Source organism: Meriones unguiculatus, chromosome 7 (genome assembly GCF_030254825.1).
Source record: "Meriones unguiculatus strain TT.TT164.6M chromosome 7, Bangor_MerUng_6.1, whole genome shotgun sequence".
NCBI lineage: Eukaryota > Metazoa > Chordata > Mammalia > Rodentia > Muridae > Meriones > Meriones unguiculatus.
Window position 1 is genome coordinate 1123740 of NC_083355.1, and position 21867 is coordinate 1145606.

Here is a 21867-nt window from a genome sequence, read left to right on the forward strand (position 1 = left end):
CTTACATGTTGCCTTTAAGACCCCTGGAATGGGCAGAGCCAGTACCCTGGGGAGATCTTCCCAACATGCCTGTATCCCTTTCCCAAGAGCACCCTGGAACTACTCTTCCCAAATCTTTAATACCTTCTCAGCACATGCAAACTATTTCCCCATACCTTTATCTCTCCCAGCCCTAGCCCAGGAAGAGATGACTCTCACTCCTGGATCCTGGCCTATTACTCCAGCCTCTCCTGTTTGCTTGCTAGGATCCTCTTGAGTTCCCTCGAATTTGCTCTTGGGACTCCTCTAAGCTATAGCCCTAAATCTGCTCATGACAGCCTAGCAGCCTCAGCTCTCAACACTCTTCAGATCTGTCTCCCCACTCCACACCTCCGCACAGGATGGACATGGGAAAGAAGTGACTCCCATGCATGCAGGGAGCAGAACCTAGAGAATTATTTCAGAAGGTTAACTGATTGTCTACACTGGGCCCAAAGAAAATGGAACCTCAGATGGACAACTAGAAGTCCATAAAGGATATGTCAGGATGAGCTCTGCCAGACAGGAAGGCCCTAGAGGATTGGGACACTGAAGCCCACTGGGAGGAAGATGCTGCTGAGCTGAGTGGCTGCAGGGGCTGTGCATACCCCACAGACTGTCCACTTAGTGAAGGGAGAGTGAGCTGAAACAGGGCTCCTGTGGCCTCAGTATGCTTTCCACAGAGACATGCAAATAGAAACTAACAAACAAAAATACACAGACATGCACATACTGAGATACACCAAAACACCAACATGCTCAGGGCCACTTGGTGTCCAACCATTGTTTGGCACAGACCTCATATTTCTCTGTCTTCCCCTCCCAGCCTACAGCCCCACAGCCTCTCACATGGAGCCTCAGGATGCTTTTTTGTTAATTTTGGATTTTAGCCATTTTTTCATCTTGCCTCTGATGACTGCAAAGTATGTGATTATAAGCAGAATTTTGAAGGTGAGATTCCAGAGCCCCGGACATGCTGACCTTACAACCCAATACCTACCAACTCTTAGCTGTTTTTTTAAATCATTGCCTAACTGGCTGGCAGTACACAAAGGCCTACTGTTACTGCTGGATTCCTTGCGTTCTCCAGCATCCTTCACTCTGCTCCCACACAGAACCACTCCTACCCCCAACTCCTCACCTCCAGCAGCCTTGCTGTTCTGGGCCATGCATTCCCTGGACATCCCTGTCTTGGAATCATTCTCTCATGGACCATCTACCCAGAACAATATGGTCCTCAGAGCCACATCTTTCCCAAGACCACACCCTCTCCACAGGGCCACATAGTCTCTGAAGACTACATGCCCAGATCCCTACCATGGTTATGTGACAACCTCCCACCATTGCTTGTCTGCCTGTACCCACCAAAAAGCCCGATAGTGTTGGAGCCTCAGGGCAGCTCCACAGAAGGCATGGGACCTAAGTACCTCTGTCCATACTCGCCATAGGAACAAAGGCCCTGTATTGCTCTTAGGATCAAAATTCTCTTTGGGAGACCTCTATTCCAGACACTATAGTGGAAAGGCTGGAAGGAGGCTCTCTGGCTCCTCCTGGAAAGGTGAGAAAGTGCTTTGGACCAGAAGATGGCTAAAGAATGGCTGTTTGGTCCTTAAACAGGTCCCAGAGATCTGCCAACGCTCTGGAATGCTCCCAGACTCTTCTCACATCCTCATCCCACAAACACAGAATGGCAGTCCCATAGACGCTGGTATTTGTGCCTGAAGTAACCCATCTTCCACCCATGGTAATGATTGGTTTAGCGTATGATATGGCACAAGACAGGTCACGCAGAACAGGCCTTCCCTCAGCACTTGTCAAATGAGTGGTCAGCAAGGAGGACCCTCGGGTTTGATAAGCTCTTTCAGGATCCTCTACATTAACCAGCACAAAACAGTAGGAAAGCGGTGGACAAGCGGTGGGCACACCCAGGCTGGACCTAGATACCACTAACTCCTACTAATAGCATCTAGGAGACGCTGTCCCCACATTCACTCTGCAGAAAGACATGCACAGTCTGGCTGGGATCGGCTTCCACCACACCTCGGTGTCAGCCAGTTGCAGCGTTAAGGAGGACTTCCCACCCCTACCTGTGGCACCAGAACTCTCTAAGCCCTGGGCAGGCCCTTCTAGGTAATGTGGTCCTTCAGGCCTCAGTGCCAGGCTTTCCCAGCAGCCAGCCTTCCTTCTTTCATAGCCACCGGAGTTCCACACAACCCCCCCCCCCCCCAGCTGAGAAAGCATTTGAGAGCCTCATTTTGTGGACAAGGACTCAGATCATTACTAATTTATCACCACCAACTCAGAGACCTACGATACAGACGGGAAGTCATGGGTCTCTAGAAGTCTGAACAAAGTCACAGTAGCCTGAACTCGAGGCATTACAGGCCTGGTTGCTGGATCCTCTTCCCTTACCTGTTCTGGCTTCTGCAAGCATTTAGACTCCTAGGTTCACAGGTTCCTCCTCTGTCTTCCAATTTACAGGGCCCTGTGCCTGCACCAGGACCACTGGAGGATCAAGAATTATCCACTCCCTCATGGGCGGCTATAACTGCCCTTTGCATGCCAGGCCCCAGGATCAGGGCAGGACTTCAGGGCAATATAAATAAAAGACAAGACTCAGAAAGGAGTTGAAAACATGACTTATGAAGCAAAGAAACAGAAATTGCTACTTGGGAACTTTTGCTGTTCTCGGGTTTAAGCATTGATCTCACAGCAGGAAGCAAGAGAGATCACTGAGAATCTAAAGAAGCCCTGTATAGTCTCCCTGGCCACTTCATGTCTATGCTCCTGAGGGAACCATAAGCAGAGGGTTCAGGGATGTCGAAGCCAGTGACCCAGGTCACTAGCCATAGACTAGCTACACAGAGTTGAATGTCATCATTAGAAAGATCCTGGCACAATCTTGATGAGCATGCTACATGGAAGTGTCTGTCTGTCCTTCTCTTCACTTTTCAATAGTTAAAAAATGGTCTCACTTAAAACATTATTTTTATAATCATGGGGAAAGCCTTTTAAAACTGGTGTTGGGGAAAGGTTCTAACTGCACTAAGAAACCACAGTTCAACTCTGGGTGGGAAATGCCCACCACACATTCCAGAGACCCACTCGCAGTCTCTGCTCTGACCTAAAATACTCAAAACAGTTCAGAAGTAGGATCCATTGACCATGGGTCAAAAGCAGCTCAAGCTTTGGGTGCTCACAGCAGAACGTAACTGCAGGAGGCAGAGTTTAAACTCAGGTGGCAAGATTGGCAGAAGAAAGCTCAAGGTCAGAGGCGCTGCTATGCGGTTCCGGTAGACATGGAAAGCCATAGCTAAGTACTGACGACCCTGGGATAGGGGAGGAGGACCAATGGCAGAGGCCGGGCTTGTGAAGACAGCATTGGTATGGCCACCCCAGGTGACCTGCGAGCAAATCTGTTAGTCTGTGGCTCTAAGTTCCCAGGGCAAGCAAGGCATTCTTTGTCTCTGCCACAGAGGCCGCATATTAGGTCACTTTTCCCGAGAACAAAAATGTGACAGTTGATACTTGTGATCAATTTTAAGAGGCCAAAAGGGTGATTTTGTTTGTTTGTTTGTTTGTTTGGCTTGTTTTTGAGATGCTGCTGATCTTCTCCCAGGGAGGCAGAAGAGAGGTCCCAGTGCTGACTGGCCCTGTAGGAGCCTAGTACCTAGCTGGAGTTCTTGCTACCCTGGGGCCAGAGCAATCTGAGATCACCAGAGCATGACAGGGACACCCACACAAGCAGCTTGATATTTCCCTTATCCTAGTGTGCCACAGGGTGGGTGGGCTCCTGTGGCATGTCACATTCAGTCTCCTAAGCAGGTACCGCAAGGCAGGAAATGAGGTCCAGAACATTACAGGAACTGGCTGAGGGTAGGGTGGGGACAGTACAGAGGGTAGGGACGATGCAGGGGAAGGGTTTGTCTGTCTGCCACCGCTGAGCTCTTTGTGGCATACAGCCAGTAAAAGAGGCCTAGCAAGACATGTTCCCACTTCCTATCTGTAAAATGAAGCCCCAGTAGGTAGGGTTAGATAGAAGGGGTTGTCCATGCACATTCTGAGCTTGGCAAGTCATAGACTCCCAAAGAAGCTGTGCTCTCCCAGCATGCTTGCAGGACTGGAAAAGGCCACACAGGGTTCTCAGAACTTGACCAGAGGGCAGCAAGTCCAAAAACAGGGCCTGTGACCTGAGACACTGATAGGAGATGCAGCCAGCAGTGAGGTTTGGTCCACAGGCTTACAACAGAAAATGAAGTAGAAGAATCATGGTGTCTGGGCTTGGTACCACTAGCAGGACATGGCATAAGGGGAAAAGGAAGCCGGAATAGACAGTGCAGGAGCAGGGAACAGTGCAAAGAGAGCGGGTAGTATTGGAGGAGAGTAGACAGTGCAGCAGCGGGGACAGTGCGAGCAGAGAGTGCAGGTGAAGGGGACAAAGGAGTGGGTCAGCGGGGATGAAGGAACAGGCAGGAGAAAGGTGGAGAGGGGCGGTGCAGGAGGAGGCAACAGTGCAGCGATAAGAGCAAAAAGAAGGGACAGCGAGGGAGATGCGGGCGGTACAGGACTAGGCCACACCACACATGGAGAAAACAAGAGAAAGGGACAAAGTAGAAAAAAAAAACAGTTCAGGGGGGAGAAAACACTTGGGGACTGTGTATGGGACTAGAATAAGGGAGAAGGGGAAAGGGAAATAAAGGGAAGAGGAAGAAGGAAGACGGGGTGAAAGAAGTAAAGAGAAGAAGGATGGGGAGGAGGGGCAGGATGGCAGGAGGGGATTGTGGGAGGAGGAGGAGGGCCATCTCAGAGGAGGGAATAGTGGGGCGGGGCGGACGGGGTATGGAATGCGGTGGGAGCAGCAGAGAGGAGAAAGGCTGAGAGAAGCAGGTGGATCGTGGTAAGGCGGAATTTGGGCCACAGGTGGGTCGGGACTTGAGGCTTCTGCATAGCTCCCTTCACCTTCTGGATGGAGTCAGAGCAGCTCCCACCTCTTCACAGTGCGTGCTGAGACTGTGTGGGCCTTACAGTTCTCCAAGGAGGCAGCTGTCCCCTAGCACCATGGCTTTTCCCCAACCTGTGGTTCTGTCCTAGTACCAAGCAGCCCAAGCCATGGAAAAGGACACTCCGACAAGGAACCAGGTGTCTACCTAGACCTGTTAAGTGTAAGGAGTTGTCAAGTGATGTCAGTATCCGTCAGGCTCTTGGGCCCTGCCCACTCCAGCCAAGGTTCTATCAGGCCACTCTCATGCCTGTTGGGAAGCCCAGCTCTCTCTCATCTTATGCAAGCCTCCTCACTCCAAGGTACATCAAAAGCTGAGGTTCAGGTGCCATTCACCTGACTCTAGTAAGGGTGACGCCAATCTCCCATACAGACAGGTGGTGGCCAGCACACCAATCCTGTTCTGCAGCTTCCTGTAGGCCGAGAGGAGGAACTAGGAGTGGCTCAGCAGGGTATGGCATCTCCATAACCTAGTCCTTCTGGCATAAGGCATCATAATCACCAGCCACAGCAGGGCCCAGCCCATCACAAACTGCTGCCTCACGTCCTCACCCACAGACACCTGTTTCTTGTTGTGACCTGCAGACCCCTGTACACTGCAAGCTGGGCTGGCACACACTAGGGTGAGTGGCACACACCTAAACTGGCACAGCAGCCTAGCGCTCACTGGCCACATCAGTCTCTCCTAGGTCTTGCTTCAGGAGCTGCATGGGAAGAAGCACCCGATGAATAAATAATCACAACTAGGTCTGTTTACCCCTGAGGCCCAAGCTGGGAGGAGGAGGGGATCCCTCAACATGCCTCAGGAACTAGTAAAGGCCACAGAGTTCTCAGAATTTAAACAGGAGGCAGCAACTCCAAGAACTGATGAGGTTCCAGCCAGGACTCCAGCAGGACAAGGCCATGAGATGAGATGCAGCCACCCCAGCTCCTGTACTGGAATGAATATTCTTTGCTGTTTTTTAACATTGTATGTGTGTGTGTGTCTGTATGGGTGGGTGCCTTGAAAATAGAAGAGGTTGCCAGAGAACCTAGAGTTGGAGTTAAAGGCAATTGCAAGCCACCCAACATGAGTGCTGGGAAGCAAACTCAGGCCCTTTGTAAGAGCAGCAAGTGTTTAACCACTGATGATCTCTCCAGCCATGAGAGTGAATATTCTTCCTCCAGATTTGGTATTTACTGTAGCATTTGGCTGTGACCTACACTGAAATGGAGTCATGATCATGTGAAGATGAGGTCACCAGGGTGGGCCCTAAATCAGTGACCTGTGTCCTTCCAAGATGGAAACTTGCCACAGACACACACATACAGGGCAGAAGTCACATGGCAAGGAAAGCAACACAGAGCAAAACGGTCACAAGCCAAGGATGCCTGGAGTCACCAGAAGCTAAAAAGTTCCTCATGGAGTCTCCAGAAGAAATGCAATTCTGCTTACAACATTCTGGCTTTCAGAACTGTATGGATGAAAGCCTGCCGTTTAAGCTTCAGTTTGTGGAATTTTGTTTTGTTTTACCATAGAGAAAACTCACACCCTTGGAAGAAATGTGGCTGTTAAGTAGGTTAGTCCCTTGGTATCCAGAGATTTACTGAGCATATTTGGGAAAACCTGGGGTCAAAGGACAAGACTGGCTCAGTGGAAAGGTATGGACAGATGCAGAAGGCAACAATGGACTGGCCGGGTCAGGGAAGGAGCCTAAAGCCAGCCAGCACCATCTAGAACTGTTCAGTGAGCAAAAGGTCACTGAACCACAGTGACAGGGGCAGCAGGGCCACAGCCGAGCAGAGAAGGCTCAATGCAGGAAGGGGTTAAGATGGTATAACATTGTGCTCAGATCCTGGTTTTATTCCCTGGAATGGAAGCTGCCCACATACAGTCTGGGAAGGCTCTCAACTTCAACGATGGCCTTTTGAAATTAAAAATAAAATGAAGGGAAATTAAAAAGTATTTGCTTCATACAGTTCCATTACAAGAGTAACAAGGTGGAGCAGTGGCCATGGAAGCCCCGCAGTCATCACTGCGCCACACCCGAGCTCCCACCATACATCGGGCCAAATGCAATGGCTAAGAATAAATTTCTAAAATACTATTAAATGGCACACCAACGCATCTTTAAAAAAAATATAATAACTTAGTTTGCATTTTACAGCATTTCCAATGGGTCAGGGAGTCCTTGGCTGGGACCTAATGGGATCAGAGCAGCGTGTTCCTTCCCAGTTCAACCACGAGGCTGGGTCCATGCCACCAGCCTGCAGCCTCTATCAGTATTGACAGAGCAACTGAGACCACAAACCGTGGCTCATTTGAGAACAGTACTATGTCGCCCTGCTGTCAGTCCACATTGATTCCGCAGGGGTTTGTGCCCTTCTCCTCTGCATTACTGTACATCCTTTGAAAGTCACCGAAGCGTGGGGCACATCCAAGCTGTGCCTCCCCAAAGTGCACATGTCCAGTGAAGAGGAATTCCCCGTGCCCCGGCCGCACTCCACACTGCAGCAGTGTCGTGACATGGCCCAGCCAGTGGCCACTGCCCTCAGGCGCTGGCTGAAAGACCCTGCTCTTCTGCCGGTAGAGCCTGCTCAACCGCAGGTGGATGACTGACGCTTGCTGCTCTGGCACGTGGGTGACATCCTGGATGAAGCCTCGGACAACTGTGGAAGAAGGAGGCAGAGGTCAGAAAATCTAACGGTCACTTTCAGCAATGGCAGGCACACAGCACACGCCACCCTGGGCATGTCCCTGGCTGTCAAAGGCCTTAGAACTGGACCTGAATCTACTCTAGTTACCTAACAGTCTACAGGAAGATCAACGATGAGCAGCAGTCCACAATACTGACACAATCCGACAAAGGTATTCACACGCCTCACAGCACACGCTCTTCCAGTAAGAACAAGAAAATAAGCAAAATGCTCGGCACTTCTGGGTCCCCTCAAGTGTCACAGTGCCGCTCAGTGGACAAGAATGGGGAGCGGGACAGAGAATGACTTGTACAGGTACGGGCTGGAGAATAGAGCAATAAGGAGTCAAGATTCCACCAAGTGACAGTTCTTGGCATTTGGATGAGGGTTTGGGCAGAGCCAGCTGGGCCCCAGGTCAGTGTAGCCACTATTATGGCAGAAGTTCAGCAAGAACTATCCCTGGTCTTTGCCCAAGAAGATCGCTATGCAAATGTTCTGGCAAGGAGCCTCCAACCCTCAAAAACATCCCTGACTCCAAAAGGGCTTCCAATCACCAAGCACCTAGATGAAGAATGAGGAGGGCTCTGAGCTGGGGCTGGCACGGGACACACCAGGCCTCTGAATGATGTTCCCAGAGCATGTCTAAAAGTTTACTGGGAACTGAAGGACTTCCAGAGTCCCAAGGAGCTTGTGAGCTGCTGTGCACACCGACGCACACAGAATGCAGCCCTGACTCTGCCTGCGTGCATGGTGTGCACTGCTCCCTGGGGTGCTGGGGTGAAGCCAGCTTCAGCAGCTCCAGCAGCCCTCCCCCCCCCATACACACACACACATACAGAAATCAACGCTGCCTCGGGAAAGCCCTCAGAACCTGGAAGGACAACCATGGGAATAGACTTACCAAAGTCACTGGTGCAGATGGCCAGGAGGACCTCGGTGTCGCTACAAGGCCGGCACGGGGCTGGGGAAGAAAGAACAGGGCGGTGAGACAGCCCAGGCGACACTGGTTAGTCACAGACCCTCCCCAAGCCTGACGCTGAAGAACACGAAAGGCCTGCCTCCCTGGCCGACATCTGAGGACGGATGTCAGAATGAGGCAGAGTCATGGTGAGACCTCTGGCCAACTCCAACCCTGCCATGGAGGTGATCAGCAAAGCAGGGGCAGAAAACCAAACGTTACTTACTAGTGACCATGTGACCCTCCTAGCTCACAATATAGCAACAACTGCACAAGTCCAGACAAAGAGAACGAGCTCCATGCCGCCTCTATTTACCCTGTTAGCATAGTTCTAAGTAAGCAACAACTCTGCTCATTTCAAAACAAAACAATAAAAATAAAACTGCTCTTACAAGCCTGTCACAATGCAAAACCAACCCCAAGATGAACTGAAACCATGTACAGGTACTATCCCACCAAGACACCCTTCCCAGCTTCCACACCCACAACCCAAAACGGCGTGGGCATCTCAGTGGAAAGCAGCCCCTACTGCAGCATGACCTCTACGTCCCGGTCACAGTCCATCTGCCCTAGACACTTCCTACGAGAACCAAGGCTGAGCGTCTGCAAGTAGCAATTGGTGAGCGGGAGAGTGGGTGCTGAGTGGCGAAATCTATCTGCTACGGCTATGGGGTCTTGGGCTGGGCATCAGTGTAGCCCTACCCTAGGCCTCACGACAAGTTATATAGAAGAGCCCATCAAACTGAGTCTTAATGATAGGAGTCAGGTTTAAGGTACCCAAAGCCTGGAGCTTGGCATCCTACAGAGAGCCTAGAGGTACATAAACTCTTAGAATGAACTCCCTCAGTGGTCAACCACTTATATAACCCACTTCTCCATGATAGCCATCTCCTGCCCTTCGTCCCACTTCCCCTGGTGTGGAACAGAAACTGTGGCTGGGCAGCTTCCCCACAGGCCACTCAGAGTAGATTCAGGAAGATGGAAGCTAGTTATTTGCTGTTAAGTATGTCTCCAGGCTTGGTCCTCAGTTTCCTGCTTGGGCCCAAGTTCTCCAAATAAACAGAAACCCTATGGTATGAAATCTCAGGCAAATTTCCCTGGGGTCATTCCCCTACAAAGGCTTTGAGGCACCCTTGTCTTGGGGATCCCTTGTCCTGGAAGAAGCCAATGCTATCCACACGCCTGAAGGTCACACAGCTTGACCCTAAGTGCTGCTGACTCGGCCCCGAGGGAACCAAGATAGCACTCATGTGGATGGAGGGAAAGCAGGCCAAGTGTTTCCAGGCCAGCAGAAGTTCAGAGAAGCCCTGTAAGTCCTGAAGGAGTGAGCCCAGACAAAGCCTCAGGGTTTACAGTGTTCTAATCAAGCACAGGTCTCTGCGGACCCTTGGGCTGGGTGTGTCTGGGGCCCTATCATTTGGTCCTACCCCAGAAAGGGGGGTGGGGTGCCTCCCAGCCTCGGCTCTTGCTGACTCACCCACCCACTCACCTGCCAGCACTTTTGCTTCCATTTAGTTATCAGAAAAGGGAGAAGCCACAGAACAAGTACAACCTGTTGGCATCGGCATAGCCCATCAGGAAATCAAGCACTCCCACCCCCCGCCGGCTTCACAGTTCAGAGACTTCTGCTGCAGAGACCTGGTGTAGCCAGATTCCTGGAAGCTGCAGTTGCTGGTCCCTTGGGTGTCCACCCTCAATCTTGGTTGCCCCGCAGCCCTTTCCTTCCTGTGATATTTGCTTGGGTCGCCACAGCCCCCACCATTGCGGGGTCACCTGAACCTCAACTCTGAAGCTGCTGAGGTGTGTGGCTTCTGCAGCATGCTGCTCATCCTCACTCTGAGTAGGAACCAGCAGCTCATACTGGATGTGGGCAGGAAGGGTTGGTCTGATCTGGAGCACAGACAGGGCCTGGCAGTACAAGGAGACCTCAGAGCCTAATTTTAAGAAACATTAAGTTCAGAGCATGGTACTCTGGGAAATTGACCCTGGTTGGCACCTGACCGGTACCCACAGGCAGGTATTGACTGACTCCAGTCACCAAGCCTACCTGAGAATACCCTTCAGGAGGAGGAGCAACAGAGGTTAGGGAAAAGGTTGAGCATCCAGGCCACACAGTGCTGAGAGCTGGAGGCAAGGGTCCCCAGAAGTTACCCTAAAATGCCTCTGAGTGGAAAGTTAGCTAAGCTGAATCAGGGTAGCTCCTTCCAGTGAACAGGAGCTGAGGGGCAGTGACCCCAGGCATATGCAGGTAACCTAAAACAAGTCCCTACCTAAGTTTTGCCTCCTCTGTGAGCCACATGTGCTAGGATCTCAGCTGACAGCTGCAGAGAACCTGTGGAGAGAATCCACTTCAGCTGTATTGACCTGGCTCACACCTCAGGAGATGCCCTTTCGTCAGGCTTGGCAGACTGCAAACCTGCGCCAGCCTCGATGAGCTGGTGCCATGAGTGCCAACTGAGCTAGTGGCCCACCCGGAGGCATCCCTGCTCTAATTCTGAGCTTCAGTTTTGCAGAAACTCAACATGGATGCCAAGAACCTCAATCTAGAAAGAATTATTAATCAGAATCAAATTCATAACAGCTGAAGAATGTGCTGGTTGCAAATGCTGGCATCGCATTTCCTGGGCGCCACTTTGGAAATCAGGCAGGAAAGTGAGTAAAAAGAATCAAATGGGGGGGGGACATTTAAAGGTGCCTCCTGGGGACACCTGAAGACTCCGGTGAAGGCTCAGCCTGGGCACAGTTGCCAGGAGGGAGGGAAGCAAGACGAGCAAACACAGGCGAGAACAGCTAGGAGGGACTGCAGACTCGTAAGCTAGGCTCACTGGTGTGTGGGCAGCGCTGCCTAATGAGGACAGATGGGAGGACACACACAGCTCCAAAGCGAAACCTTACGCACCGAAGCCCTTTTAGGTCCCTAGAGCACCTCGTGACAGGTGGTAGGTACACACTGTTAAGTCAGGGGCAGAGAAGCGGGGCATACTTGGGCAGAGCAGTCTAGGAGCCAAAGCCTGCCTTCTGCAGTGATCACCTCCACCAGAAGGACAATGACCCCAGCAAAGAAGTCAGTGAACACCACATCCTTCTTTATCCAAGGCTGAGAGACGGTTAAGATGAAAAACAATCACAAGATAATTACAGAGGCCTGAGGAACCACCAAGGCAGAGGATGCGGAGCCCCAAGAGCAGGCCCTTTGTTCTTCAGCTTCCAGGGAGCGATGCTACTGTCCACTTGAAGACATGACCACCACCGGGCAGGGTGTCGCACAGCTGTAATCCTGGCACTCTCGAGGCAGAGGCAGGGGGATCTCTGTGAGTTCTCAAGGACAGCCTGGTCTACATGGCAAGTTTCAGGACAGCCAAAGCTACATAATAGAGAGACCCCGTATCAACAAAACAAACAAGGACATGGCCTTCAGCCCTCACACCATCAGGCCCAAACTCTGAGTCTAGCAAATGTGCCTGGGCAGTGGAGCTCCATGCAGCTTCACAAGCCTGCCAGCAACAAGCAGAGTGGATTTAAAGAGGATACGCAGACATGCTCAGAAGCACAGGCTCTACCCTGTGAGCCTGTGAGCAATGGTGATGAAAAGCTCCTTCTGCCTACCTCTTCGGCTGTGTATTGGAAATGCCACTGTTGCTACCAACCCTCTCAGTTGACCTCTCCTAGAGTTCCACAGCCACGGCCAAGGTCATGAGCCCACCTGGATGGAATGCAACCAGGACCCACCCCAGCTGTACCTGTCCCCTGGACCAGACAGAATCTCATCCTGGCGGGTCACCCCACAGTCATTTCTCCTACATAGCTGGGCCAAGGGAAGCCTACAGATGGAGTTTTATCTGTAGTCATATGTAGAGCCTTTACTGTTCTGCCAGATTTCCCCAAGCACCGGAGGTAGTGTCACTGCCCAGACACCCTGAGCAAGGGCACAGGGGCAGCAGGTGCAGGGCAAGCAGCCAAATCCAGCATCACCTCTCACGCGACCTATCTACTCCCCTAGAACAGCACTATACCCTGCTGCTCTGGTCTTTTCCGTTTTGATGCAGCTCACAGTCAACTATGTAACCCAGTGGACATGAAGCTAACACTGTGAACACTCCAGTGGACCTGTCCTGGAGCATCGGCAGGCTCTCTCCTTTCCGGGTGGGGAGCAAGGCCCATCACATGCACACAGGTGCTCCCCACACAGATTCGCACACATTCATGCACTACTGTCTGGGTTCCAAGCCATGGCACCACTGTTCTCCTGAGTCAGCACAAATGAAAACTGATTCTCTAAGAGCTTGTCTGCCTCTGGCACAAACACCCAGGTCAGGTATGCTCTTCCTTCTCTGGCTGACACTGACTTAGCTCTGGCTTTTCTCTCATTTCTGAAACTGTACCAACGCCAGAGCAGGAAAAGAGAGAAAGCCTGACACTGGCCATAGAGAGTTGGGAGCTGGCCCAGTCTGAGCAGGACAACAGCCAGCGCTAAAATTCTACATAATATACCTACTTATTCCTCAGGCACTAACAGTCAGGAGTCTCCATTCCAAAGAAAGCCAAATGTCCAGTTGAGGGGACTCGGTGCTCCCTAGGAAGGGTGGTTGGTGCCCAGCTACAGGTATCACGGGTCTCTATGATTGCTCCCAGGCAATGCTAGAGTTGGGCCAGAGCTCAGAGCCACCTCAGCCCGTCTTGAGTTCTGACAGTCACTGTGCAGTGTCTTACACTGGCAAGGTGTGCAAAGTCACTGCAGGTTTAATTTCACAGCCATCCAGGCCGAGGAGGTGTATGTTTTAGGACAATGAGGGAACCCTCAGGCTCAAACAGCAAAATCTTAGGCACAGGGATAGCATAGCCTTTTTCCTGGGACACTGCCTCGTCTGAGGTCCTGTGGCCTGAAAGGTGCATGGAGTACTGAATACAAGACTACTGCTAAATGCCAGGGCTCCTGCCTTCCTGAAGTCCCAGGAGAGCCTGAGTCCACTCAGCTGACCCTGCAGGTCTCCCTCCCTTAGCCTGGACATAGAGTCAGCAGGCAGTAAAGGGCAGAGAGAAGAGAGGGAAGCTTTGGGGCTCAGTCACCCTCGTCTATGACCAAAGAACTAAGACCCTGATGGATCACAGCACAAGGAGTAGACCTGCCTTACCCTGATGCAGGGTCCTGAGCTGAGAGCTCTCTGCTACCCACCACAAAGCCACACGATTATTGATGCAGTTTGTCTGTCATACACAAAAGCATCTGCTGTGTCAAAACAAAAGAAAGAAAGCCAAGTCCACAGCTTCGGTTTTTAGGCACATGTGTCACCTCATCTGGCCTTCACTCGGTCTTGGGGAAATGTGTACTAGAATCTCATCATCAATCGCTATCTGAAGCTGACACTGCATTGGTTCCTGAGGCTGCCGTTCTGCCCCGGGGTCTCCTCCCAGCTCTACCTACCCCAATCCCTAAGGGTACCTGGCTACATGCTCCCTTTCTCAGTCTCAGACCCTACCAGGTACTTGCTGGTGTCTCCATGCAGGAGCCTCTCCACCAAGCTCCTGGCTCTGTCTTGTGGAGACAGAGCTGGGTCAGCGGTGGTTTTCTCAATCCTAGTCTATATCCTCAAAAGCCTCTGGAATGCCACGGGTTTATGCTGTTCTTCTCCCTACCCAAAACTATTTCAAGACTACAGCAGACACCAAAACCCTGAGCCAGTTTGCGGGACAGCTGGAAGGAAAGAAGCTCCATCCCAAACGAGCTTTAAACAGTACTTTTGGGACTGGAGCCGTAAGGCATTCTCTGGGAACACAGCCTCCTACTGCCTCACTTCTCTCAAGTGAAGAAGCTCCAGGGGCCTGAAGGTACACCACACACAGAATTTACAGGGAGCCTTCTTCTTACAGGGAGCCTTGGACCAAAAAGGCTGCATTTAGCTTTAAGGTCCAGTACTCTTCCATCTTGCAGTCCTGCAGTGGGACAAAGGGCTCATGGGACCAGCATGCCACACTAAAGCCACAGACAGGAATGTTTCACAGAGGTGAACTCGGGAGGGTAAGAAAAAACTAGTAAGACTAGGTGAACCTCCAGCATTACCTGAGAGAAAGCGGCAGGACAGGTTAGCTCGCCCAAGCCAGCCCTGCACAGGGTACTCACCAGACAGCACATGCAGGTCCAGCCCCCTCTGCCCACTCAGCAGCTCGTACTGGAAGCCTGTGGTCCTCCTGCTGATGTCCTGCTGGGGCGTTGCCTCTACAAACAGGCCTCCCTGCTCCAGGCTAAAGCACTGCACCTGGCCAGGCTCGCCACTGATGTCCCGCACCAACAGTCTCAGTTCTCCAGTTTTTTCCAAATAAATATTGGCCCCCGAGGAGTCTCTGAAAGGCTTGATGCACGCAGTCAGGTTCTGGGCAGCTGAGAAGGTGTTCGGCCGCAGGTTAACAATGAGTGCTCCAGTCGGGTACATCCACTCCACAGAGCCTGCTGAGCAGCGCAGGTATACCTGCTCCACCTCCTTGCTGTGTGCCTCCCTGGTCAGCCCGCTGTGGGAAGAGGGGACAGAGTCAGCCAGGACCCCAGAGCAGAGCTCCCACACACATCTGCACACAGACGGCCTCACTGGGAGCCACTCACTCACCCCTCTCAGCTCCCAGTGGACCAACTCTCAGAGTAAAGCAAGGCCAGAGCTCTGACGGTCAGGCCGTGCTGGCTCCCCAGACCTAGATAATCCCCAAGCTTCACCCAGTGCGCCAGGGTTTTAGTGGGTTCCTAAAAGGCACCAGGTTCCAAGGAAGTTACTGCCAAGCATGATGTGGGTATTCCAAGGCAGCAGCAAAGCAGACCAGCAGGACCACTGCACCAGCCACGGTTTCAAAGCCCTCAAGGGAGTAAAAGGTGAGGATAGACCTTGTGTACAGAGATGCCATGTCCCGGAGAGCAGCTTCCAAAGCAGCTAGAGGCAGCCACACAGAGCAGGAGGTCTCCATGCTCCTCAAGTTCATCTTAACCTGAAGTTTTGTATCACCAGTCACATTTTTAAAAGTAAACCCAAGTGCCATTAAAGCAGGATTCATTATAAGAGCAAAGGAAACATCCCTAGGGTAGTGGGGGAGGGGAGAAGTCTAAAGAACAAGAAGACCTTCGGATGGGATTCCTAAAGTAATAAGGGCCCTAAAGTAATTTGGCCTCACAAATGCCAAATAAAAGGATTCCTGTAGTATGCTACACCTTTGTGAGGCAGTATTGTTTAAAAAAAAAAAAAAAAATCGAAGCTGCTGAAAATGCAGTAGTTTCTCCTGCCCAAACTATAAAGCAAAAGTCACCCTGTTGCTAAGGTTATGTCATAACCACAAGTGGTCTTGGAAAGAAACCAGTGACTTCAGCTAAGAGTTCTATTACAGGAGTTTGGTTCTGATCAGATCTCAGACAGGTTCACCCACATTCTTAGGATTTTTATGCAAAATAAAAAGGCTATCCCCAGGACCTAGCCTGAGCGAGTTACCAGTTACCAAAACTTTTCTGCAAAGGAGAAAATATATAACACACGGCACCCTTTACTACTAGTGACTCATGCTTCCAGCCCCCAAAACCTCATTTTGTATACAAGGGCTACAATAGTCTAAGACTGTAAGTCACCCCACAGACCACATCAGAGAGAAGCATTGTGGGTGAACCCCTCTTGACCTGTTTCCCACCCCCACAAAGCCCTGGGCCAGGAACGGGCAGCGGGCAGCTAGCAGGCACAACCCAAGAAACACATGTAGAACAAACTTACAAATTACAGTCAATAAAACTCAGACGAGTTCACCTGACAGCTATGAGGGGATGGGCGTAATTATAGTATTGTGTGAAAATTAGACTAAAGGTGAGTAGCTGATACACATGGCTAAATCCTAACTGTGTTTCTCTCCAGCATCAAGGGGCAGCTGATCGTGCACCAGAACAGTCACAGCCTCAACTCTCTTCCATGTAAAGCACCCAGCATGAGGTTTTGCTTGCTGAGGATCGAGAGGGTAGAGGTTCTCTGGGCCTCAGTGGTGGTGGTGAGCAGCAGAGGAGGACAAAGGGAAAGACTCTATCCACAACACAGGCAGGGCAGAAGGAACCCAAGGGGACAAGAGGCCAGCCCACAATGCCCAGACCAGGGCCTGCCGTCCTGGCAGCCACAGGTACCGTGTGGTGGCCCCTGTATTAGAAAGGAGAACATGAGGGCAGAGCACCCACGGAGGTGAGGTATCTGCTAGCTCACCTCCACTCAGGCCTCACCGGCTAAGGGAAGGACTGAGTGTCGTTACCGCACATGCTTGGATCAGCAAGAACACCACTAGCAGCCTGATACAGAAGCTTTCACATCAACACCAGTGCAATGTTCACAGCCCATGCTTAGACAAGTAGGAACTAAAGCAAAAGGTCCCTCAGCCTAGGACTAGACAGATTGTTAATGGTGTCAAGACCAGCTATGCAGGTTCCTACTAGAATACCTAGTACCCTAAATCTTCATTTCAAATTTACCCAGCATCATAAATTGAAGTCCATCCTAATGACCACTGATCAACAGGACCTCACCATCTTCCTAAGATGCAAGTGATACACCAGCTACACAAAATAAAGTGACCACATTCCATGCTCTGATGAGGCTATAATACAGACAAAACTGGTCCTAGTCTACACCATAAAATTGACAGGGAGGATCTGATCATAGATTAAACTAAATAAAGGGTGTGTGTGTGTGTGAAGCAACACAATATCTTACATATGCTGGAAAAGGACTATATCACTACAGGGTATCACCAGCACAATGTGGTTGCTTGGTTGCTTGGTTGGTTGGTTGGTTGGTCAGCAAGGCTCACTACCCACATCAACACACATTTTAAGGGCCCTGTGAGACACAGATAAGTTCCAGCTTGGTGTGAGCACTCCCTGATGTGAGCAGGACTTGTTCAGGTGCACTGTTCATACCCACCGCCCGGCTGCCAGGACAAGACAAGGGTCTCTAGAAGGACCCAAGAGATCCCCAAAAGACCCTGGATCTCTTGGATGCAAGAGAAACCAGCAGGCTCTGTCTGCTGCTTCTGCCTTTCAGTTCCTCCCTTGCAAGACAGCCCAGGTGTGACCACACCTGCCATGCTCCTGCTGATAACAGTGACAAAGTTTATGGTCCACCTTTAGACACTGGCTAATCAACTCGGAAAGGCAAAGGGATTTCAGATTTCCCAACTTGATTCCTCGGAAACACCTAGAGCCCACATGAAACGCAGTGGCTAGTGCTATGGCGAGCAACTCCCTTCCTACCAGAGCTGAGAATACATTTTGAGGCTTGCTCCACCCAATAATTTGTTCTAGGCTGCTTGAAAAAAAAACAGTCATCAACACTGCGGAGTAGCAAGCAGCCAGCGTGCTGGGCAGTGGTCAACTCATCTGTGACGTGCGTTTACGGGGGAGGGGCAACGGCAGCAACACAAGGGGGTCCTATGTGTTCTCCCCCGCCACCTAAACCTACTCACAACCGCCAGATGTCTTCAGCTGTGCTCTGTGGGCTGGGCTTCCGCAGAGGCCCTCAAGGGAATCCCAGAACAGGGATGAGTGGTTGGTGACGGGGGAGAAGGACCAGGCAGGCACTAGGATGACCAGTTACTGGGGCATTTCCCACTGCCTACACGTTTGAAGGCCCCTGGCCTGGCTCTGGAGGTGGCAGGGGAGAGAGGGAACCCAAGGGGACGGGTAGCCAGCTCACAAGGCCCAGCCTCGACCTCGGGGCTGCCACCCCAGCGGTCACATGTATCATATGGTGGTTACCTGGTTCCACTGGGAGGAAGGCATGAGAGTGGACCACAGAAAGTGTCTCTGAGTTGTCTCCACTCAACCCCTCACTAGCTGCGTGGCGGCCTCCCCGCACCACAGATCCCTGGGTCGAGGTGGTCTTTCAGGGAACTTGGAAGAAAAGCAAGTGTCTGGAAACCTCATTCAAGGGGAGGCGTTCAGTTTCTGGTTTTGGTCTGCTGGAACAGGGCACCACAAGACTGAGGTTAGGAAACACTGATTCAGCAGGGCAGAGGTGAGCAGAGCGCTCCCGGCCACCTGGAAAGAGCGGCCCCGCAAGGAGCTCAGCATCACAGGCTCGCGGGCAGCTCTGTTGATGGCGCCAGCGCTGCCGAGGCCAGCCCTCCCCCAGATCTCATCTGCCCTTGCCTGCCCCAAGCTCTTGCCAGTCAGCCGCGATTTCTGCTGGAGAGAACAAACTCCCGGAAAGGAGGGAGCTCTCGGAAGGCAGCGCTCAACCCTCCAGTCCAAGCCCTCTAGCAGGAGTTCAGTGAGGTGGGTTTTGGTCTCGGTGGTTTCCTCAGAAAGTCAGGCACTGTAAGTGTACAAGATAACCACCGGTGTCCCGCTGACGCAAATCCGGGGCACCGCTCAACATCCACCCTTCTCAGAACACCCTCTTCACCAGAATCACCCATCACACACATCGCCGCGAAGAGCCCTGTACACCGGAGCCTGCTTCTCCCCCGCCTCCGCAGGCGCCCTGCCGCTGGGACGAGCGCACCGGACCCCCACCGCCGTCCCAGCCCACGTTTCCAGCGCCGACCCGCAGCAGCGCGGCGCGCTGGGCAAACCGCTGAATTGGCAACTTGCAGCGTATGAAAGTGGCTCTGCAAAGAGAGGGGGCCGGCCGCTGTGCCAAAGTAGCTCGAAGTCCTCAGGAACCCCGCCCGCGTGCACTTGTGACTTGTGCTCCTCTCCACACGTCACACTTCAGTTAAAACAACAACAAAAAGTCCTCGGCTGTCATCGCTGATGGGGACGAGAGGGGGTGTCACAAGAACCCCGCGCCCGGCTGCCAAGGACGGCTTGACCTTCACCGAGCGGGCGCGGGGCTCTACCCCGCCGCCTTTGGCCGCGGGCAGGTGTCCACCCGGTCTCGCTGCCCTACAGACTCGGCTGGCGCTGCTGCCCACACGGGTCTCGTTTGGACCCCGCGCTCTCCGCGCCACAGCCGCCCTCTCGCTGTGCACGGACTCGGCCCTTCCGCAGGGGTCAGGAATCCCAGGCGTTGGGAGCACCGAACCCGCAGTCCACGGAGCTCAGGATACCCGCTAGGGCAGCGATACGCGCGCGGAGAGTGGGCGTCCTCCGAGCCTGCCAGCTCTTTTGTTCTGAAACCAGGGCTGGGGCGGGGGTCACCGAACTTGGCCAGCAGAGCGTCCCCACCGCGCCCCCACCATCAGCCCTGAAGATCGCAGCCGTGGGCTCCGGGACGCGTCCACGGTCCACGCTGGAATCGGCGGCGCGACTCACCTCCCCTTCCAGCTGCACAAGTCGCTGGAGTACTGTGCGCTCGCGCCGCCCAGCAGCAGCAGCAGCAGCAGCAGCGGCGGCGGCGACGGGGGCGGGCCGGGCCCAGGGCCCGGGGACCGAGGCCACCGCTGCCCCGCGCGCCTCCGGGCCGCCCACACCGCACCCCGCATGCTCCGGCCGGGTCTGCGTCCGGTGCGCGCCCGAACCCACAGAGAAGACTCTCGAGACGGTGCGGCCGGCGGCGTGGCTCCGCGCGCGGGGTGGTTACGTCGCGCGTCCGCTGCCCATCCCGGCTCGCCCCTCGCCGCCCACCACTGGAGCCGCCCGCGCCGCTCAAGCTGCAACCAGAGAAGCGCGCCGGCTGCCGCTGGAACCTCTGAGCTGGCAAGTTCCCGGCCCCGAGTCTGGCTCAGCTGGGGGGCGGAGCCGTGGAGCCGCCCCGCCCCCGCCCGAGCTCCGCCCCCGCCTGCCCTTCGGCTGGGGCCAGCGGTTCCGCCCTGCGCGCCAGCTCACTGGTCTGCGTCCTGCCAGCTCGGGCCTAGAACGCCCTGGTGTCACGCCGCAGATGCCCAGTGGGCAGCGTCTTGTGGCACAGGACGCAGGAAAGTGTGTGGGACAAACGAAAACACTGCAGAAGGGAGCGCGCACGAAGGACAGGAACAAGTCCGGGAGGAGAGCTCAAAAAGGATGGGCTTGCCGAGGGGCCTAGGGGAACTGTACCAGGCTGCTTGAGGTGAGGAAACCTGAGACTCGAGTGTTTATCAGGTCAAGCCAAGCTCCCACCAGCAGCCAGGGTCCATCCTTGAGACAGCCCGAGTGGCCTCTGGTGCATCCAGGGTTCATTGTGGAATGACCCTCACAACTCACCAGCGGTGGCTTCTTGAAGTTCCTGGTGCCCACTCCAGCCGCTCCCCAAATTCAAAATTTGCGCTGGGAGAGAAAGAGAGACACTGCCATTAGTAAGAGTCGGCAGCTTCTTCGAGGTTAGGCCCTGGAACATCAGCCCACAGAAAAGCCTCAGGTGTACAGTCCCCGGGCCATACTTCCAGGGGACCTTTGGTCTCTGTGTCTGATGTGCACGTTATCGTCTTGAAGTTGAGGTTGGAGGCTAGATGCTTCTTCACAGTGGAGCCGGTCGTGGGCAGCGTGGGACTTCAGCGTCGTTCCGTCTTAGCACACGTTCTGTACGCCGATAGAATCTCTCTTCCTCCCACGGAAGACAACTCGCATTGTCCCCAAAGGAAACACAAAATCACCATCTGAGAGCCAGTCTGGCGATGGAGGGCTCTTCCAGCACCTTTCTTTTATGGATAGTCAGATGGAGATCATGGGGGTCCTAACCTTTACTGAAGGTGTTATACAGGAGCAGGGTGGAAACGGGGATTGTAAGTGCCCGTATCCACGAGGAGAGGCCTAGAAATCTGGTTTATTGGGTGGCGACCATACTGAGAACAGGAGAGGGACACATCTATAAATCTTCAGGACAAAGGAGGAGCCAGCCACCCGTGGATTCCAGGCCCTACAGAGAGCTGAGGAGAGGTGCAGGGTCTGAGGAGCTGGGAAAGGCTGCTGCCGGGTAAGAATCAGTGCAAACAATCCCACAACTGAGAAGGTTCTTCTGCTGAACTGAAACGCAGAACTGGAAACCTGCCTGGCATATAAAATGATGTCATCTGAAATTCAAGGCCCTGTCTGATGCTCCAGGGACACACCTGTGCCTTCCGAGCTTGGAGGCCTACTCCACCAACTCCACAGGCTTAGAGTGTAGGCCTTATCACTGCAGGGCGCCAGTGCACAGAAGTTTATGAGCAGGTGATGTCCCCAAGCTGGTGAGAAAAGGAACATGCCAATTGCACACAGTAAACTCCAGCCACTTGCTTGTGTAGTAATTCCTCTTCCCAGGGGCTCTGTAGAGCTGAATATATTTGCATGTAATCAGTCAGGTCTCCTCCATCTCAA

General features: G+C 53.0%; 1 protein-coding gene across 2 annotated transcripts; it reads right to left on the reverse strand.

The window, feature by feature from the left end:
• Positions 1–7122: 7122 nt before the first annotated feature.
• Metrnl (meteorin like, glial cell differentiation regulator) lies at positions 7123–20300 on the reverse strand. 2 transcript variants are annotated; one of them, XM_021654212.2, is made up of 4 exons: positions 19909–20300; positions 14770–15155; positions 8595–8654; positions 7123–7666 (listed from the first exon to the last, which is right to left on the reverse strand). In XM_021654212.2, exons 1-4 carry the CDS (start codon positions 20076–20078, stop codon positions 7347–7349), a joined length of 936 nt encoding a protein of 311 aa, XP_021509887.1. In that variant the 5' UTR covers positions 20079–20300; the 3' UTR covers positions 7123–7346. The 2 variants fall into 2 exon arrangements, with proteins under 2 accessions (XP_021509887.1, XP_060242188.1); XM_060386205.1 differs by lacking the exon at positions 19909–20300 and adding an exon at positions 18409–19262.
• Between the last annotated feature and the right edge of the window lie 1567 nt (positions 20301–21867).